At 37.5% G+C, this 18,727-nt stretch overlaps 1 protein-coding gene across 1 annotated transcript in view; it reads left to right on the forward strand.

Moving 5' to 3' along the window:
- Positions 1–18,727, forward strand: part of LOC136855802 (uncharacterized) — a 151,298-nt gene that overhangs the window by 115,916 nt on the left and 16,655 nt on the right. The window contains 4 exon segments of the mRNA XM_067133158.1: positions 8,606–8,695; positions 11,601–15,381; positions 17,437–18,015; positions 18,602–18,726. Of these exon segments, the coding sequence (XP_066989259.1) occupies positions 8,606–8,695; positions 11,601–15,381; positions 17,437–18,015; positions 18,602–18,726 (4,575 nt within the window).

Here is an 18,727-nt window from a genome sequence, read left to right on the forward strand (position 1 = left end):
ACTGTGGAATTTTTCTCTCAAAAATGTCATCATAATACCTTCTTGGTCTCTTGTTTTGAAAGTCCCAGGTCCACACCAGTCCTCTTCTTCCATTTCACACCTTACCCCACTTACCTTTAAGCTAGGACCCGTGCTGGCATAAGGCCAACTTAATTGAAACAACCAACCAGTCATCATTTTTTTTAGACGCGCCTGGAGATTTCAACGCTCCTTAAGTACTAATCCGCTATTGCTAATTTATATTAAAAAAAAATTTGGTTTCCTTACTGGCTTGGAGATTTCAACGTCCCTTAAGTAGTAATCCACCATTGCTGATTTATATTTTTTTAATAACAAAATAAATTGGGTTATTCTTACTGGCTTGGAGATTTCAACGTACTTAAAAGAAATAATCCCAGGGGACTATTATGCTATATTCAAAACTCCATAATTGTCCATTGTGAAATTAAGCGAAAAATATCCCATTAGGGAGAATGGGATATTTTTCGCCTAATTTCACAATGGACAATTATGGAGTTCTGAATACAGCAGAATAGTCCCCTGGGATTATTTCTTCAAGCACGTTGAAATCTTCAAGCCAATAAGAATAACCCAATTTATTTTAAAAAATATAAATCAGCATTAATGGATTACTACTTAAGAGACGTTGAAATCTCCAAGCCAGTAAGGAAACCAAATTTTTTTTTTAATATAAATTAGCAATAGCGGATTACTACTTAGGGAACGTTGAAATCTCCAAGAGTGTCTGAAAAAATGATGACTGGTTGGTTGGTTTCAATTAAGTTGGCCTTACGCCAGCACGGGTCCTAGCTTAAAGGTAAGTGGGGTAAGGTGTGAAATGGAAGAGGACTGGTGTGGACTTTGGGACTTTCAAAACAAGAAACCAAAAAGGTATTATGATGAAATTTTTGAGAGAAAAATTCCAGTTAAAGTAATTTTATACTTTTTGGTAACAAACATACAAGTAACTACAGAAGCATGTAGACCAGTGCTTAGGGCCAGGCAGCAGTTCAGATTTAGGTTCTACATGACCTCAGCCTTCCCTGTTACACACATCTCGTGAAGTTTGTAAGTTTTATATAGAAATTTATGGTCAGATTTACGCAGAAGCAAAAGTGGAGTCAGTAATGGACAACATCCAGGCAGAAGAGGTGTAGGTATATGCTTACAAATGTTGTCCAATCTATCACTGTATTCACTTTATATATATATATATATATATATATATATATATATATATATATATATATATATATATATATATATATATATATATATATATATATATATATATATATATATATATGATTATAATCACTTTTGTACGTGATTCATTTATCACATATTACCACGGTGAAAAATAAGACCGGTTTCGACATTATATCCAAGCCATTGAAGAAGGACTGATACATAGTATTAGAAGTCACAAATATATATGTATATATATAAATATATATGTATATGTATGTATATATATATATATATATATATATATATATATATATATATATATATAATATTCTATTTACCCCTGCAGGATTACTATTTAAGAGGTGTTGATGCCTCCATAACGTCCACAAGGAGAAATATGATGACTTATACAAATGAAAAATTACCACCGAAGAAACAGTCCTTCTAAACCCTTTAAACCCCTTTCAGTTAAGAAAATCCACGACTAATATACCATCTAAAATACATGACCTATCTACCATTTAAAATGGCTCCGTTCGTACCCACGACCTCCAGTAATATTAACTGAAATGTAATAAAGCAGAACGATCTCTCTTTCCCAAGACAGCAGGTTCAAAGCCAACAGAACAAAATCACGAACTGATATTGCAAGGTTATAGTCTACTTTTTCCCTTTTTTTGGGAAGGCAGTTGCGGTTGAGGCCACACATATTGTGACGGCAAGTCATTGAGCGCATAAAGATATATTGCCCGAAATATTTTTCGTGGGAGAGTTGTTAAAATTAGTAGGAAGGCTGGAATTATATATATATATATATATATATATATATATATATATATATATATATATATATATATATATATATATATATATATATAATGTAGCTGACTGAATACCGGGTACAAATTTCTGATTTATGTCAAATGAGAACCAGCAGGTTTTTGGGAAATAAACCCAAGCTGATTCTCCTCCCAACTGTGATTGATCTGGAGGCTCCTGCTGGAGATGAGGCCAGTAACCACTGGACCATTATTATATATATATATATATATATATATATATATTATATATATATATCTCTCTCTCTCTCTATATATATATATATATATATATATATATATATATATATATATATATATATATATATATATATATATATATATATATACATACATACATATATATCTGAAATGTCAGTCTTTCATCCTATCACTTTTTCAGTGTGTTGCCTGACCTTGTACTTCTCAATGCCTGGCATGTAGCCAATTTAAAGAAAAAAATTTTGGCCTTCGCACACTGCAAAGACCTGCTTAGTAATATAAGTATCTGCAAGTGACTACTGCAAAAAAATGTTTGATTTGTATTAATGCTATCTTTTGTAATTGAATAGACCTAATATTCGCTCGTACTCTAGTAATCTCTCAATGAAGAGAGTATATATTTTTTTAGGATCCTGTTACTTTCATATTCTGAAGGAACGTCGTAAATGTCTATAATTACATAAGACATTCATTGTTCCTTTAGAAAAAATAAAACTTTGATGAAAACAGTTACCCCCTTTTTTTCTCTTTTATCTTTGTGTTCATAATTTAGCAATTGTGTCATCTGCACATATTTCGATCGGGTTGTATGATAACTGAGCCTAAAGCAAGTATTATTATTATTATTATTATTATTATTATTATTATTATTATTATTATTATTATTATTATTATTATTATTAAAGCTCTCAGTAAGCTGTAAGCTTCAACATAATATTTTTTAAAAGTGGAAAAACCAAAGAGTAGGCCAAAGGGCTGCGAGTCAATTGAGGTACTGTTAGAACTAACTGAATAACAGACAAATTAGCAACGCAGAGACAAGAGAGCTTCGATGTACCCTCAATTCTCATTATTCCTTCAAACAGTCAGTCCATTAATTCACAAAGCAAGCTTTCACAAATTCATTGAATGATCTTAAGTTACCTGGAGTCGAGAGCTTTCAAAGAATAGACAAGCCATATGTGAAAAAAGAAAACAAAAAACCAAGAAATGAGATGCTTCTGGATGATTGGAAAGTAAACTTCAGCCGGCATTTGCAAATTTTTGTGTTCCTTTAAAAAAGAAAAAAACTTCCCACGTACCCACAGCATGAAGAATTGAACTTATTCTACATATCCAGTGATGCATAGTGAACAATGAATGACGAGTGAGTTACAGCTCACATATGTTTCCGTACCCTTCATTCACTTTCACTATGGGATGAGCATTTGAGACATTGGTACTTGGAAAAGGGGTCGGTAGGAGGTGTAGGGGGGGAGGGAGGAGGAGAGACAGGGCTCTAGGTTGGAAAGGGGATAGGGGTGGGGTGTGGGAGGGGGTGTTAGAAATAGGGAGGGTGAAAGGAAGTGACCGTGAGGATTCTGTTCCAGCATTTCCACGCCGCAGAGATAATAAACACCTTTCCACTGGCTCTCTCACCCGAGTTAATAAGCAGCCATTAGTGAAGGCAGCTGTTTGAATAGTTTGTTTACAATCATTCTATTTCAATCTCTCTCTCTCTCTCTCTCTCTCTCTCTCTCTCTCTCTCTCTCTCTCTCTCTCTCTCTCTCCCTGCACTCTCTATCTCCAAATATTTCGTCTATTTTTGGTTGTATAACCCCTACGTAATTTACATTATCAGCCAAATTCTGCTTTTTTAATATTCTGTTTGTTCACAAAACACAAAGACCCATTTGTAATCTCTCTCTCTCTCTCTCTCTCTCTCTCTCTCTCTCTCTCTCTCTAATACACGTTCCATACAACGGGATACCTCACCCAGATATCCGCTCTCTCTATTCTTAATGTCCCGCGTTACCAAAAACTAATTTAATCTCTCTCTCTCTCTCTCTCTCTCTCTCTCTCTCTCTCTCTCCCTCTCTCTCTCTCTCTCTCTCTCCATACAACGGGATACCTTACCCAGACATCCGCTCTCTCTATTCTTAATGTTCCACGTTACCAAAAACTAATTTAATCTCTCTCTCTCTCTCTCTCTCTCTCTCTCTCTCTCTCTCTTTCCTCTTTTCTGCCTTCCTCATTGCCACAAACCCCCAACTGATCTTTTTTACCTCTATTTTTGCCTTGTGTGGCCCCCGTCAGAACCTCGCCTTGTGCCTTGTCATCGTGAGAGGCGGAGCCAGTTTCTTCCCGGCTCCGAGATGATCCTTTTGAGGATTCTGTGACGTTCGGGTTAAGAGAAAAAAGGTGGGTAAAAACTCCCACAAAAACAAAACCAGGTTAAGACTGCGGGTCATATATTTTTTTTCTGATCTTGGTGTTTTTTAAAGACCAACAACAGTCAGCGGGAAAAAGGGCCGGCTAAGGTCACTTGCCTCTGGAGGCAATTTCAAGGCTTCAAACTCTGGCCGAGGTCATCCTGACGGAGATCGGACCTAAAATATATTTCGATCCAAAGCTTTAAATATTATCTCGCCAGGCTTTTATTTGTGAGTTGTTCCAAACTTATATTTCTTCATGGTTTTTACTACTGTGGTGTCTGTGGATGGCGTCTGGTCCAAAATATAAGTTCATCAAAAGCTTTAACATCTTCTGACTGTTTTTATTTTTAATTATCTACAAATTTATTCTTTTCTTTGAATTTCTCATGGCGAAGCTGTTGTCAGATAGGATCAGAGCCACACAATAAAATAAAATTTGGCAAATGTTCTTATATCTTTAGTTTTGTACTTGTCTTGGGCAATGATTTAAATCAAATCCTTCAATACGTCACTGAAAGAAATCCGTTCTATCTTCATAATTATCTGTGTATGCACACGGCACAAACTGGGGGTGATATAAAAAAGGGTTGAGATAGAACAAACCTTCAGGACTTTAAGGCGCCTCCACACTACAGTAAAACCTGGCATAAACACGTCTGGAACTTAACACATACACATCACAATCAGGTTAAAATTAAGTCAACGACCCTGGAGAGCGAATGTTTAATAAAAGCTGGATAACCATTAAAAACCACAGGTTAGGATTACCAATAAATCGATCACTTGTATTCAACCAGTTTGCAACGTGTTTATGATATGTTTTACTGGTGTAGACGCACCACAGTGTACCGTCCCTAAGTTCGGACCAAAGTACCTTCCTTTAAAAGGGCCAGTAGTGAGAGAAGCTGGTCACGGATTGGACGACGGCAAATCTAAATGTGAAGTTTATTACCCGTAGACTATCGCTGAAGCGCAGGAAAAAATAAAGTATATGAAAACAATTATGGTAAAAAAACATAACGAAATATAAATGATATAGGCATTCAAAGATCACGAACTTCTATACACCTCCGAAAATGTACATTTTCCCCCAAAAGCTGCGTTCTCTTCGAGAGCTAAGTTCTCCAATAAATTTGCCAGGTGTGAAGAACGCGTTTGCTAAAATTTTTGGTAAAAATCCACCAATTGCTTATAGCTTAATACCGCTGACAAACAGATTAACAAATGGAGAAATTATTACACCCCCATCTCACCCAAAATCTAATCGCAAAGGGTCAATCATGATGATCACTTTCTGTGAAATTTTAGGCGTAATTTTTTTAATTAACAAACAAACAGACGAACAGCCAAACAAACCAAACCCGAAACTTAACCTCCTTGAAGAAGGTTATAAATAAATAAACCAGAAATCATAATTATGTCAACTATCAAAAATTACAGATAAGAAGATTAAGTGCTTGGTTTAGAGTATGAAGGACTTAAGTCAACACGGTCCTTGACCAAAGACAGATGTAAATGTGGAAGATTTTAAAGGGAATAAAAAGGTCTGTTGTGGACCTGTTGGCTTGGTTCTACCAAGCATAGCATATGGACCTAAAGGACGAAAAGACCCAAATATGAAAGTTGAACAGGGAGGGTCTGCCGTTACCTCTTTGGACCAACTCTGAAATGTTTGAATCTTATATCGTTTTGACATCCGGTCTAGGATAGGCAAACCATGGCCCTTGGTTTGCCTACCACATAGGCCTCTGCATTTAAACATACATTAAAAGCCAAAACTGGCCTTAGCTGCTGTAAGTAGACATGAGCCGGAGTTTCTTCGGCGCAATCAAATTTTCTGTACATTGTATAATCAAAACCACCGAAAATAGATCTATCTTTCGGTGGTCTCGGTATAATGCTGTATCAGCCGCGGTCCATGAAACTTTAACCACGGCCCGGTAGTGGCATGTCCTATATCGTTGCCAGAGGCACGATTCTGGCTAACTTTAACCCTAAATAAAACAGAAACTACTGAGGCTAGAGGGCTGCAATTTCGTATGTTTGATGATTGGAGGGTGGATGACCAACATACCAATTTGCAGCCTTCTAGCCTCAGTAGTTTTTAAGATCTGAGGGCTGACAGAAAAAGTGCTGACGGACAGGCAAATAGCCATCTCTATAATAGTTTTCTTTTACAGAAAGCTGAAAGTAAAACTAAGAGAAAGGTGTTTTTCGTCAGTTGCGGAAGATCACTTGAAATTGCATAAATTAATCAACTCATTGACCAGATGATCAAAGAAATTATATAACTGGATAAACATCACAGCTTCTCTCTCTCTCTCTCTCTCTCTCTCTCTCTCTCTCTCTCTCTCTCTCTCTCTCTCTCTCTCTTGCAACCAGGCGTCTGCCGTAATCAGTGCCAATTACGACCTGAAGGAAAAAAATTGATCTTCAACTTCCGGGTCAGATTCCGGTTCAGGCCGGTCACCGTTATTTATACAGCGGGAGTCCCAGTGAGCAATGGCTACTCTCTCTCTCTCTCTCTCTCTCTCTCTCTCTCTCTCTCTCTCTCTCTCTCTCTCTCTCTCTCTCTCTATATATATATATATATATATATGTGTGTGTGTGTGTGTGTGTGTGTGTGTTTGTGTCTGTTTATGTGTATGAATGTGTGTGTGTACAGATAATTAAGATGATTTAGTTACCAATTTACTTTGTATTAAGTACTTTTTCATATCCGTATCTATTATTTGTACACACACAGACATATATATATATATATATATATAATATATGCATATATATATATATATATATATATATATATGCATATATATATATATATATATATATATATATATATGTATATATAATATATATATATATATATATATATATATATATATATATATATATATATATATATATATATATATATATGACTATTTATCACATCACCATATATATATATGTATATATATATATAATATACATACACATATAAACACACACACACACATATATATATAATACAAATTTATTTTCCTCTTAGAGGGGTTGGCTTTTGCTAACCTCAATTGAATAACTACCGGGTACATAGCTAGCTGCCAAGTTCAGCAGAGCCACAAAGTTTTCTTTGTAAATAAACTCGTAAATCGCTCCCACTATCGGAATGATATATATACACATATATATATGTATATACATATCTATATATTTATATATTTACTTATTTATTTATTTAATCAATTTATTTCAGCTCCGCAAACTAAGCCAGTGTGTGTGTGTATGTGTGCGTGTGTTTGTGTATGTTTAATGACTAAATTTTGAGAGAGATCAGATATGGTTAAATATGAAATGTCTCGGTCTGGCATTCTGATTGCTGAAAATGCTCCCTTATCTGCAATATATTTGCGACATAATTTTCACATCCAAATTTATATTATGATTTCCTAACAATTAAGTCTACCAAGTTCCTCCTCGAACAGTCGAAGGTCAAGGTCACGTATTTTTGGTGGCTTAATGCTTCATGGTCGGTTACAAATTTGTTGTGTCGTCTTCCTATTATTATATGTCATAAAGGTAATTCCCTAATAATTACTTGGTTTCAAACGTCAAGGTCGAAGATTTTCTATGGGTGTAATGCATTAGGGCCGTCAGTTTATTTATGGTGTTCTCTTCATACTGAACAGTTAAAATATAATTTCATATTAATTAATAATTTTAGGAACCATACCAGACAGTATCATAAAAAAACTTGTAAATGTTGACCAGTTTATTCAGTTACTTTTGAGTGGCTTTTGCCGTAGGTTTGCTCTGTACCGAATGCACTTATTCCCGTCGGGGAGTTAATGCCGTCAGTGCGCCTCATGCGGTGCACTGTAGGCATTACTTAAGGTTCCTTGCAATGTGCCTTCGGCCTCTAGCTGCAACCCCTTTTGTTTCTTTTACTGTACCTCTTTTCATATTCTCTTTCTTCCATCTTACTTTCCTCAACCCCCTCCTAACAACTGATTTATATTGCAACTGCTTTGATGTTTTCCTCCTGTTACACCTTCTAAACTTTTTATGACCTCATGGGTCCCAGTGCTTGGCCTTTGGTCTAAATTCTATGTTCAATTCAGTGAATGCACTTATTTATGTATTTATCTATTTATTTATTTATGTATTTACTTATTTATTTTTTTTTATTTTCAGAGCGTTAGGGCTGCATCTTGGGCAGACGAGTCACGTGACTTCCATTCACCTCATGACACAACACCGTCGCTTGACCTCAATGCTCTTAAGGTAAGACAAATTCTTTTAAAAAACAGAGTGACGTCGGCTCATTTCGTTATGAACACTGGTCATTACTTTTGCTGCTTATATTTTCGTTGGTTGTTAAATTGTATAGTCGTAGATGCATTCTACTAACCGAATGTTATGGTCTTATAGACCTCGTTGTGAGACAGTGGATAAAAACGGGTATAGCAGGTCATTTGCATTACACTTTTTCATTGCACATTACCTGAGAAACAAGAGGAGTTTCTGCAATACACCAGGAAAAATGTCACCTTGGAAATTTAAGTAATGGGGCTGAGAAATGTGATGAATATTGCTACGATGGGACCTCATGGGTGCATTTTCTTCGAAGTTTTATTTGGTTCTTTTTAAATGAAAATGACAATGAGTATACATGAGTGTATATGCATTACAGTCACTGGCAATAATTCTGAAATTTGATATCATAGCCTGGTAACGTGCCAGTTAACAGTGCCTCCAGTTTCTTCTTGGTGACAGGTTGTCAGAATACGACAATGAAGCCTTCTGACTTGGTCGTGGTTGTAACTTACTGGGTTTATGAATCGACGTAACCTGTCTTATAGATATTTCAAATGAATTTTCATGCAGGATTTCAGCTTTGGTGGCAATTTCATGTTGGAGAAACCTTCAAGATACCTGAGGCTATCAAGCATGAGAGTACCCCTTGCATATTTCTAACTTAGCTTTCTGATGATTTAATTTTACAAAAACAATTATTTTTGGTTCTTTTGTTGGTTGGTTGGTTGGTTTCGACTAAGCCAGCCATATGCTCATTGGCAGCCAGTAAGAATAGTCAGGTGTGAAAAGCAGTAAGGGGCCTGGGGTGGACCTCTGGGCTCTGGCTAACCAGAAGAGAAAAGATCTCACTCTGTGTCCATAATGCCAAGGCTGCAAAACGTTTTATCGTAACCTGCTACAGGAAGAAACGATTATTTTTCCTAATGAGAGACTTGTATTTTAAATTCCTCTACATATCACATTAAGGGTTATAAAATAAGTAACTTTTTCTGTCCATTCTGATTATGACGTAAATTTATAACAAAATCCTATGATTATGGGGATATAAAATATTCAGAAAGTCAGCTATCAACAAAACCATATGTCTTCAATTAGGAGCAGCACAACCTTTTACAAACTAGGGTTTTCTCATATCAAAGGTTGCAGTATAAACTTCACGTTCTCTCATGGTTTCTTTTCCTAGCACTTCCAATATGAAAAAAGCTAAAATTATTAATGATTTACATGACTTGTTAAAAGTCAGTATTAAAGAAATCTCTTAGCCATAAGCACGAACGTTTCCAGATCGGAAACACCCATCCCTCCATCACCACCCAACCCCCTCTAAGAACCACAAAAACTTCAGAATCTCTTTCAAATCTTATGGTGGTCTGGAAAGGATTTCGACAGTTATCTGAATGTCTAGGGGGTTAACTCTACCTCTCAGATGCCCAGCTGGTGTTGGTATTTCCTAGTTGGCTAGCCAGCACCTTGGGATCAGTTGTGTAATATTATACACTACAGTCGTGATCGGCCCAAGGATCTTATTATAAAGAATTTGGGGGAGGAAATTCCCCCCCCCTCTTTTTCTTTTTACTAGAGCATGTGCAGATGCAAATACATTTTTAACAGATAACTTTTTTGGTCTTATATATAAAGAATTAGGGAAGAATTCTTTCTTTATTTTATTTGCTAATTGACGTATATACAGTTGTATATATGGTTCAAAGACGACTTTTCTTTTTGTCGCAGTCTTAAGCTGAATCTACGTTTCCTTTACAAAGTCAAATTTTACCATTGCATTTGTTTTCAAATTTGAAATTTAATACCTCATATTTCACGGAAAGAAGTTAGATTTACAAAAAAAAAAAAAAAAAAAACTGCTTTAATTTCACAGTTTTTATTTTCAGTAAAGATGGTAAATAATGAAGAAGTCAGTCCACAATAACTGCTAACGAGAGCCCGTTGTATAGAATCTTACATATTCTGATAGTGAAATCACCGCTGATTTCACTCTTTGCGCCTCGCCCACGATAGTATGAGAAGTCACTATTGGAAATATGATCAGCATTTCACTACACTCGTAAACACAGAGAAGAGGAGGAAGCGAACTCCCCAAGTACACAAGGGCGACATTTTATCACCTCGTTTAATCTGTTCCTCTGTCCCAACTTCGTGAAAGGGCAAATGGTGTCAGTCAGAGCTTCCAGATCATGCCTGGCTGAGGCGGCAGTAGCCTGATTAAGCAGAGAAAGCGCTGCTGTGTGTGTGTCCTTGGGGTTGGCTGATAATGTATTATACATCATATGTATTAAATGTGTTCCATCTTATATATTTCATTTATATGCACTGCTCTATGATTATTGTATGAATGTATATTCTGTCTCTGATAGAGTATATCTTATTTTTTATGTAACCTGTTAATTAATAATGTGCATTTTACATTATGTATTTCACTTATGTTATTTATTACAAATCTTTAAATATTTTACTAAACATCATTTTGGTATTTGTTACATTTTATGAATTAATATTTCATCCTTATTAAGTAAGATATGAATGTGTGATGTATGATTAATCATTTGTTTAATTCATATATTGAATCTTTTTATTTTGCAATATTTTTTATTAAAAAACAAGTAATCATCTGAATAAATAAATACCAATATAAGCAAATAACATGATTAATGTGCAAGAAATTCTTTCGTAGACTCTATTTGTCAGAATTTTTACTGAGAGTATTGGGCTTCACTTTGGCCTGTCAGGACAGTCCCAAGAGAATTCAGAAATGTAATGAAGTAGTGGTCTGGTTAAGTTACTTTATAATTAGGGTTGTCATGGAGTACCAATACTGTTCAAGTTGGTTCCTGATCTTTATTTCTTCTCCTTTCAGTTGGCTCTGACTCACCTCGACCACTCACTGCAGAAAGGAAAAGCTTTTGTGGGCCGAAGTGGAGCTCTGAGCAATCGCCGACCTCCTTCCAGAGAATCTAGAAGCTCAAGGAGGTCTTCAGCTGACAGCTTGCAGCTCCTCCAAGACCAGGCAGATCTCGAGGAAGACCTGGTCATCCCCAGAGTAGTGAACATTGAAGTTCAAGTTGAGAGTCAAAACAAGGAATCAAAGAGCAGAGAGCAGAAGTCAGGCGAAAAGGCTTTCAGTAGCGCTCAGAACAGAGACTTTACTTTTCGAGAGCAGTTGCATGAGCCGAAACTCTATAAAACAAACGAAAAGAGGAAAGGTTTAGACAGTTTCAGTGCAAATCAGGAAATTCGAAAGAAACTTTTTGAGACGCGTAACAAAAGGACTTTAGGAGGTTCTAATCCACTGCTGAGCTCTACCTATGAGTCTGAGGAATCATTCAGACGAATCAAAGAAGAAGTTGCACGCTTAGCTGCGAAACGAAGGTCTTCAAGTGATATAAGTGAACTTTGGCCACCGAGTGATGTGACTTCAAACACTTCAGTTACAGACAGTCAAAGATCTGAAGCAGCAAGAAGGTGGAACGAGGAGAGGGAATCACTGCTTGAATCAGCAAGCACCATATTTGAAAGAGAAGGCGAAGAGAACAGGTCATCTTCTGAGGCAGATTTTGTCATAAGCGATAGAGAAAGTATTGCTGATTCAGGGTTGGTTAATCGAAGAACCGTCATAAAGATCAGTGAGAAGAAGAGCAAGTCAGCAACTAATTTGATCTCTGAAAATCCTGTTCCTCTGTGGATAAGAGATTTACAGACCAGGCGTTCACTAAGATCAGGTAAGGATCAGTCAACAACGAGGGTTATCCCAATTGAAGTAGATCCCTCTTTTGAAGGAGGCATTAATGTGTCTATTGTAAATCAACCTGAACCTCCTAGAAAAGAAAGTACTTCTCGTATGTACGTTCGCCAGAGCGACTCAGAAAACAGACCGTCAAGAGCTAGTGCCTTCAACGTACGAAGAACAATAGAAAAGAGACAAATCCAGCAAGAGAGAAGAGAGAGGAAGGCTCTCAGAGAACAAATTAAAGAGCAGCTACGCAGCCTTTCAGAAGAAAGGGAGAGGAGAGATTCATCTAGCTCTCATGTTTCTTCTACACACATCAGTCAAAATTCTGTTCGTTCTAAGTCTATGAGCTCATTGGATCAGGACCAGGATGATTTTAGAAGTGAAAGTCCCTTATTCAAAGTTCAGTCCAGTCCAACACTAGAGAAAGAAAAAGAAGGAATACGTAGCTATCTTTTTGGGGCTTCGAACCTTACTGAAAGTGGACCACCTTCTCATGATATGAGTCCAACTTCTAGAGAAGTAAATATTACAAAGGAGGATATATCAGATGTTGAGAATTTTTGTGAACCCCTTAAAACTGAGCCAGATAACCACAGAGAATCTGAGAGGAGTAGTGTAAGGGACAGAATAAAATCTTGTGATCCACTTGAGACTGAAAATACAAAAAATACAAGGAGAAGCCTCTTCATTAACAGGTCTATAGATTCTTTTCAAGGAACAAGTATTTATAGTCAACAGCATCCGAATCCGGTATCTTCTTTGCACCAGATTTCTACAGAGGAATCATTAAGAAGTCCAAGTCGTCACGAGAGAGAAAAACTGATTAATACACCAACAAAGTACAAGAGTGACATTAGTGACATCAGTAACATAGAAGATACTGAACAACAGAGTTTGATTGAAACAGCATCTACTGACAGAGACTCATTTAGCCTACAAAAAGAAGAAGACCAACCAGAGACAAGGCCAATACCACCCCCTCGAAAACATCGTTTAAGCCTTTCTGCAGGACACATCACGCTGGAGGGAGAAGAGAAGCCTAACTGGATCCGGCTGGCAAAGGAGAGAAGAAGTCTTCGAACTGCTAAGCCAGTTGATCAGCTCTCAGATCGTGCATCCTCCACCTGCCAAGAGCCAGAATGGGTAGCTAAAGCAAGAAGGAAATTGGAAGCTCTTAATGTTACACTGACAAGCACTACTGATTTCAATTCAGTTAGCTCCCACATAACTGAATCCTCATCAGCCTGGAGTCGTGGTGGGTTGGATGCACTTGATGATTTGAGAGAGGAAACCTCACGAATTGGAGTTGAACTTGCAGAAGAGGCTTCTGCTCGAGTGAATGAAGATTTGAGTGCAAATAAAGGAACCAACAGAATGCTGGAGCATAACACAGATCGTTCACGTGACCAGTCCGCCGAAAGGCCTAGGGTATCGTTCGATTCTTCTGCTGTTGAAACATCAGAGGGTGATTCCAACCGTAGGTACCGATCGCGAAAGCCTCAAAAAGATGAGGTTAGGTTTGGCGACTTGAAGCACGATTGGGGTGGTGTGCAGAGTAAGTCATCAAAAGCAGCTACAGGAAAAACGAAAGAAATGAGATTTGGTGAAATTCCAACAAAAGACTCAGGTTGTGAGTCTCCCCCTGATAAGTCAAAAGAAACACGATTTGGTGACCACTTGAAAGGTTCACCAGTTCAGAAAAGTCACAGCAACCCCACATCTCCAAGTGGAAATCTTCCAGTGATGCGATTTGGAGACACACCCCTTAATCTGTTTCCTGATTCCCAGGCAAAGAAAGTTCAGAGCAGCTCAAAATTTGAGTCTGTGGCTGGGCCAGATCCAACAAAGATGACAGCTGAGCAGTTGAACCAAAATGTGGAAGAGTATGACTTTCCAATTCCGACGGGAAAAGAAGATGTGACAGAATTCATGAGATTTCTGGAGGAGAGTTTGAAGAAAGCCGAAATCGTACCAGAAGTTGTCAGTTCTGAAGACGCCAAACCGAAGCCGAAGAGTATTTTGAAAAGAAGATCGGTGGAAAACGTTTTCCTCGAATTAAAGAAAGAAGAGAAAAATGAGTTCCATCAAAAGGTAGAACACAGGAAGAGCGCATCCTTTGACTGGGACACTGTAGGTAAGGGAGGTGATGCAAGCTTGGACACTGGACACTTGAGAAACAATGGAATTAAATCAAGCACAGAACATTATAATCAGCACGCAGAGGTTTCTAATAGAGTCAAAAGGTCACCACAACATAACTCATCATCAACATCAACATCTATCGCAACTAATAGTAGCTTTTTTAACGTTAAGCTTCGGCATGTAGCCTCTAATAAACATGAACCAGCAGTAACCAAAGATTTACATCGCTTTCACACAGAACACAATCCTCTTAAGAGACCACAAGGCTTAAATATTAATACAACTAAACACAATGAAGATTTCTCTTCTGTTAACAGTTTTTCCAATGGTCGTGAAGCTAAAATTGGTAACACAGGGCTTTCCAAAGGTACTGACTGGCATGGTACATTATCATCATCAGCTGCCTCGAAAGAGAATCTCTCAGAGTTTGGCAGCCACTCTGAGGCTGACTGCAGCAACAACGAAAATCCCAGGGATAGCCATCAGCAGAATCTGGAGGAATACAAGATGATTGTGAGAAAAATAAGTAAGAAAGAATTCCACATTGATGGTGGTGAGAATGGAACTCACATATCGAGATGGCCACCGGAAACGGCAAAAGAAAGACCCAAGGAAAACAAACGGCAGGGTTATACAGCCTCATCTGCGCCTTCTGGAGAAGGTACAACGTTGCCTGGAAGGACAGTGCATGATTTGTTACAGAAAGTGCAAGAGTCTCCTGCAGCTTGGGGGACATGTAGAGCTGGACGGGGCTTGGATGCTACAGGTAAAGAATTTAATCTAGTTTTCCATAATAATTTATCACACACATTATGTGTGCTTTAGTTCAGTAACAAAAGACTTTGTTACCCAAGACCTCTTTATATATCTAATATATCTAATGGTAATTTTGGAGGCCAATAACAAAGCACCTATTTTATTTTTAAAACAAACCTCATAACGTAACCAAAGAAATTTCATCGCAGAGACTGCTAATAATTACTGTGGAAATGAATTGAAAAACACCTATTTAGCTACTGAAATTTTTATATCTGTTTCCTAGGCTCTCCAAAACAACCAGAGTAATTTCATCACAGAGATTACTAACTGTAAATCTAGGTATAAATGTCAAATCTCCTATTTGTTGCATAGTTGTTTCATGTCATCTAAATTTTTTAAGAGGATATATTGCTCATCTAACTGGTTCCATGACTTCTAATTTTGTTCCAGAAATGATTACTAAGTGACTTTTTTGATAATAATATTTACTCACAAATATTAATAAGTCTAGACGGTCCCATTTGTCTCTCTGTCTTTCTTTCTCGATTTTTCTTGTTATCTTTTGCCCTGCTTACTCACTGTATGTTAATCTTAGTACTGTGTAGGTCAACTAAATCCTTTGTATCTAGCCATTACTGATCTCATCTTCCTTTGCCTTTGTCTGACTATTTTTTTGTAAATGAAATTTGTAGAAGGCTGATGCAAGCTCACTCATTAAAGAAATGGAGATCAGAACTATAATTACTCATGTTATCTCCCACATATCAATAACAATTAAATAATTCAAGAGTTCGTGAGCAGCTTATAAGAAAATCAGCTCCTTAATCTTTTGACTGTGATTCGCTTCTGCCGCATGCTAACCAATGCCCCCAACTAACGTCTCTTGATGCCTTTGCAGCGCTGGTCCGTACTACACTGCTAACCCGACTAACTAATCGTCCCAGCCCTGCCTGGCTACACTAGATGAGAGTTGTTGTTGTTGCCTGCATCCATTCAGATGGTCCAACTTCCCTTCCTACCCTTCAGCCTGGCCCCTTGGTGGGACTTGCGCGGCAAGCCCACTCAGTCAACAAGCCAAACAACTCCCGCCGCAGCATGATTTGGAGAAACGTTGCTTTTCCATTTCTTCTCTCCCTCTTTTTTGCTCTTGTGTATATTTTTTCTCTACCTGTCATTTGATTACTTCATACAATCTCTGTATGTTTCTGTCTTACTTCATCTAATCTCTGTATGTTTCTGTCTCATCCTTCTTCCTTTCACTTTGCTGTTTTCCAACTCACACACTTGCCTCCTACAACTTCTCCCTTGTGTGCCACTTGCTCGGAGGGAGGAGAATAGAGGGAGCCCATAGTTCAGTGACAACTACTCTGTAATGCTTCATTTATACAAGAGTTGCTTGTTGTATGCTCTGTAGCTGCCAGTTACCTTAAATTGTAGTTATGCATTTTTAGCCAGACTGGATGTTTTGTTGCAATTGTAAACAGAGGAGGAATAAGTGGCTATTCCTTCTGCTGGAAACCCCTGTGTATGTGATATTGCATTTGAAATGAAAGACTGCTATTTCCTTTACCAGTAAGGTATAGATTCTTAACTTTTAGAAAACGCAAATCAAGATAATGTGATCTGCTCTTATCCTGTGACACATGGCAGCTGTCACGTCTCTCTCTGATAGGGTACTATGCCTCCTTATCATTGATGATGATTGTGCTGACAGAGCAACTCTTCATTGTAAATATTCATCATCATGTCACACAGACTGACGACAAATCAGATGATACAGTGCATGAATGATGCCCCATATGAATACGAAACCAGGTCGAGGCCTTAGTGTACATATAAGTGATGCTTTCTGTGAGTGCATGGTGGAGCATTTTCGCCAATGGCAGTCATGTAGACTTGTAGATATGAAGTGCCAACAGTATGTATTAACTCTGGACCAATAATGCTGTGTACTGTAGATAGCTTAAGTGGATTATGCTGAAGGACCAGAAAAAAAAAACAGTGAATTACGACTGCATTTACTTAACTTAAGGCCATTATCAAATATCATTGCTTATTCCAGAGCCTAAGAAAGATGACAATAAGCCTTTCTCGCCGTCTTTCAACAATGGCCAAACCTCAAGAGATACAGGAGATGGTGGGATAAATCCTTGTGATTTAGAAAAACCTCTAAAAATTAATCCCCCAAGCGGAGATAACAATAATAATCCCGGAGAAGACCTTGTGGAAACGGAAAATGGAAATCCAGCACAACGGGACAGGTCTTCACAATATGTGGAAAGTCCATTCAAGAATGTATTCAAGCCGGGTAGCCCTACTCAGTATGACCAATTCACAGCCAAGGAAAACACTGCTGCTGTAGTTTACTCGATAGTGACAGAATGTGCAACAAAAGAATCTGATGATGCTCCTGCAGGGAACACAAATCATTCAAGCAAGGACCCTTTGCCTATTTTGGGAAAAGAAGAAAGTACAGAAGAGGATATAGCCACAACACACACGCATCAGAAAGCCCCAACTGAGTGTTGCCACACCAATGGTATCGAACTAACACCACCACTGACAATTGTACCATCACAAACAGTTTCATACATTGCTTCTTATGAACTTACTCCAGTACTAGCTAATGAAGCTGTGGAAGGTAAGGCTTTTATGCTATTTTTTTTTTTGTTCCAGCGGAATCATAGGTAAGGATTAATGGGGTAATCACTTAGATTTGCTACTTATGAATGTAAAATCATCGGTAACTGGGATATTGCTATCACTTTGCATATTCATAACATTTCATGGAAATAAACTTCTGTTGCAATCTCTTAATGGAGACTCTGTGATCAAGGTACATGGATAAGTATTTTTAACTGCCTTAAGTATAATAATTATGGAAATCATATGGCTTAATTTCTCTAATGACCTTTGAAGTGCATTTGCTTGCTGATAAATTTCTGTGCATTCTGAATTTGTATTTTGATTTATTTATGGATTAAAATGACAACTCTGATAATTACATCAAAGTTTTTATCTAAAGAGCTTAGTTAATCAAGAAACTATGATGACTTTAACTTTGTTCCTAAGAGTATGTGTTGCATGTTCATTCAAAAAGTTTAACTTGCCCCAGTTTGAGCTGGTGGCTCATTGTCATTTATTGAGAACACAAATTCCGGGCTTTTCTTGGCATTTGCCTTAGGTAAAATTGCTGATCTACTAAAGTGATTTGCTTTTTTGTACAGATGAACAAGCCTCCCCCCCTCCCACCCCGCCAATCCCAGTTGTCGCCCCACCGAGACCTCCGAAAATGGAGCCAATGAAGGAGTTTCAAATCAGAGTGAAGTCACAAGCACTCTCAGTCAGCTGCG

This window comes from Macrobrachium rosenbergii, chromosome 33, assembly GCF_040412425.1.
Source record: "Macrobrachium rosenbergii isolate ZJJX-2024 chromosome 33, ASM4041242v1, whole genome shotgun sequence".
Taxonomy (NCBI): domain Eukaryota; kingdom Metazoa; phylum Arthropoda; class Malacostraca; order Decapoda; family Palaemonidae; genus Macrobrachium; species Macrobrachium rosenbergii.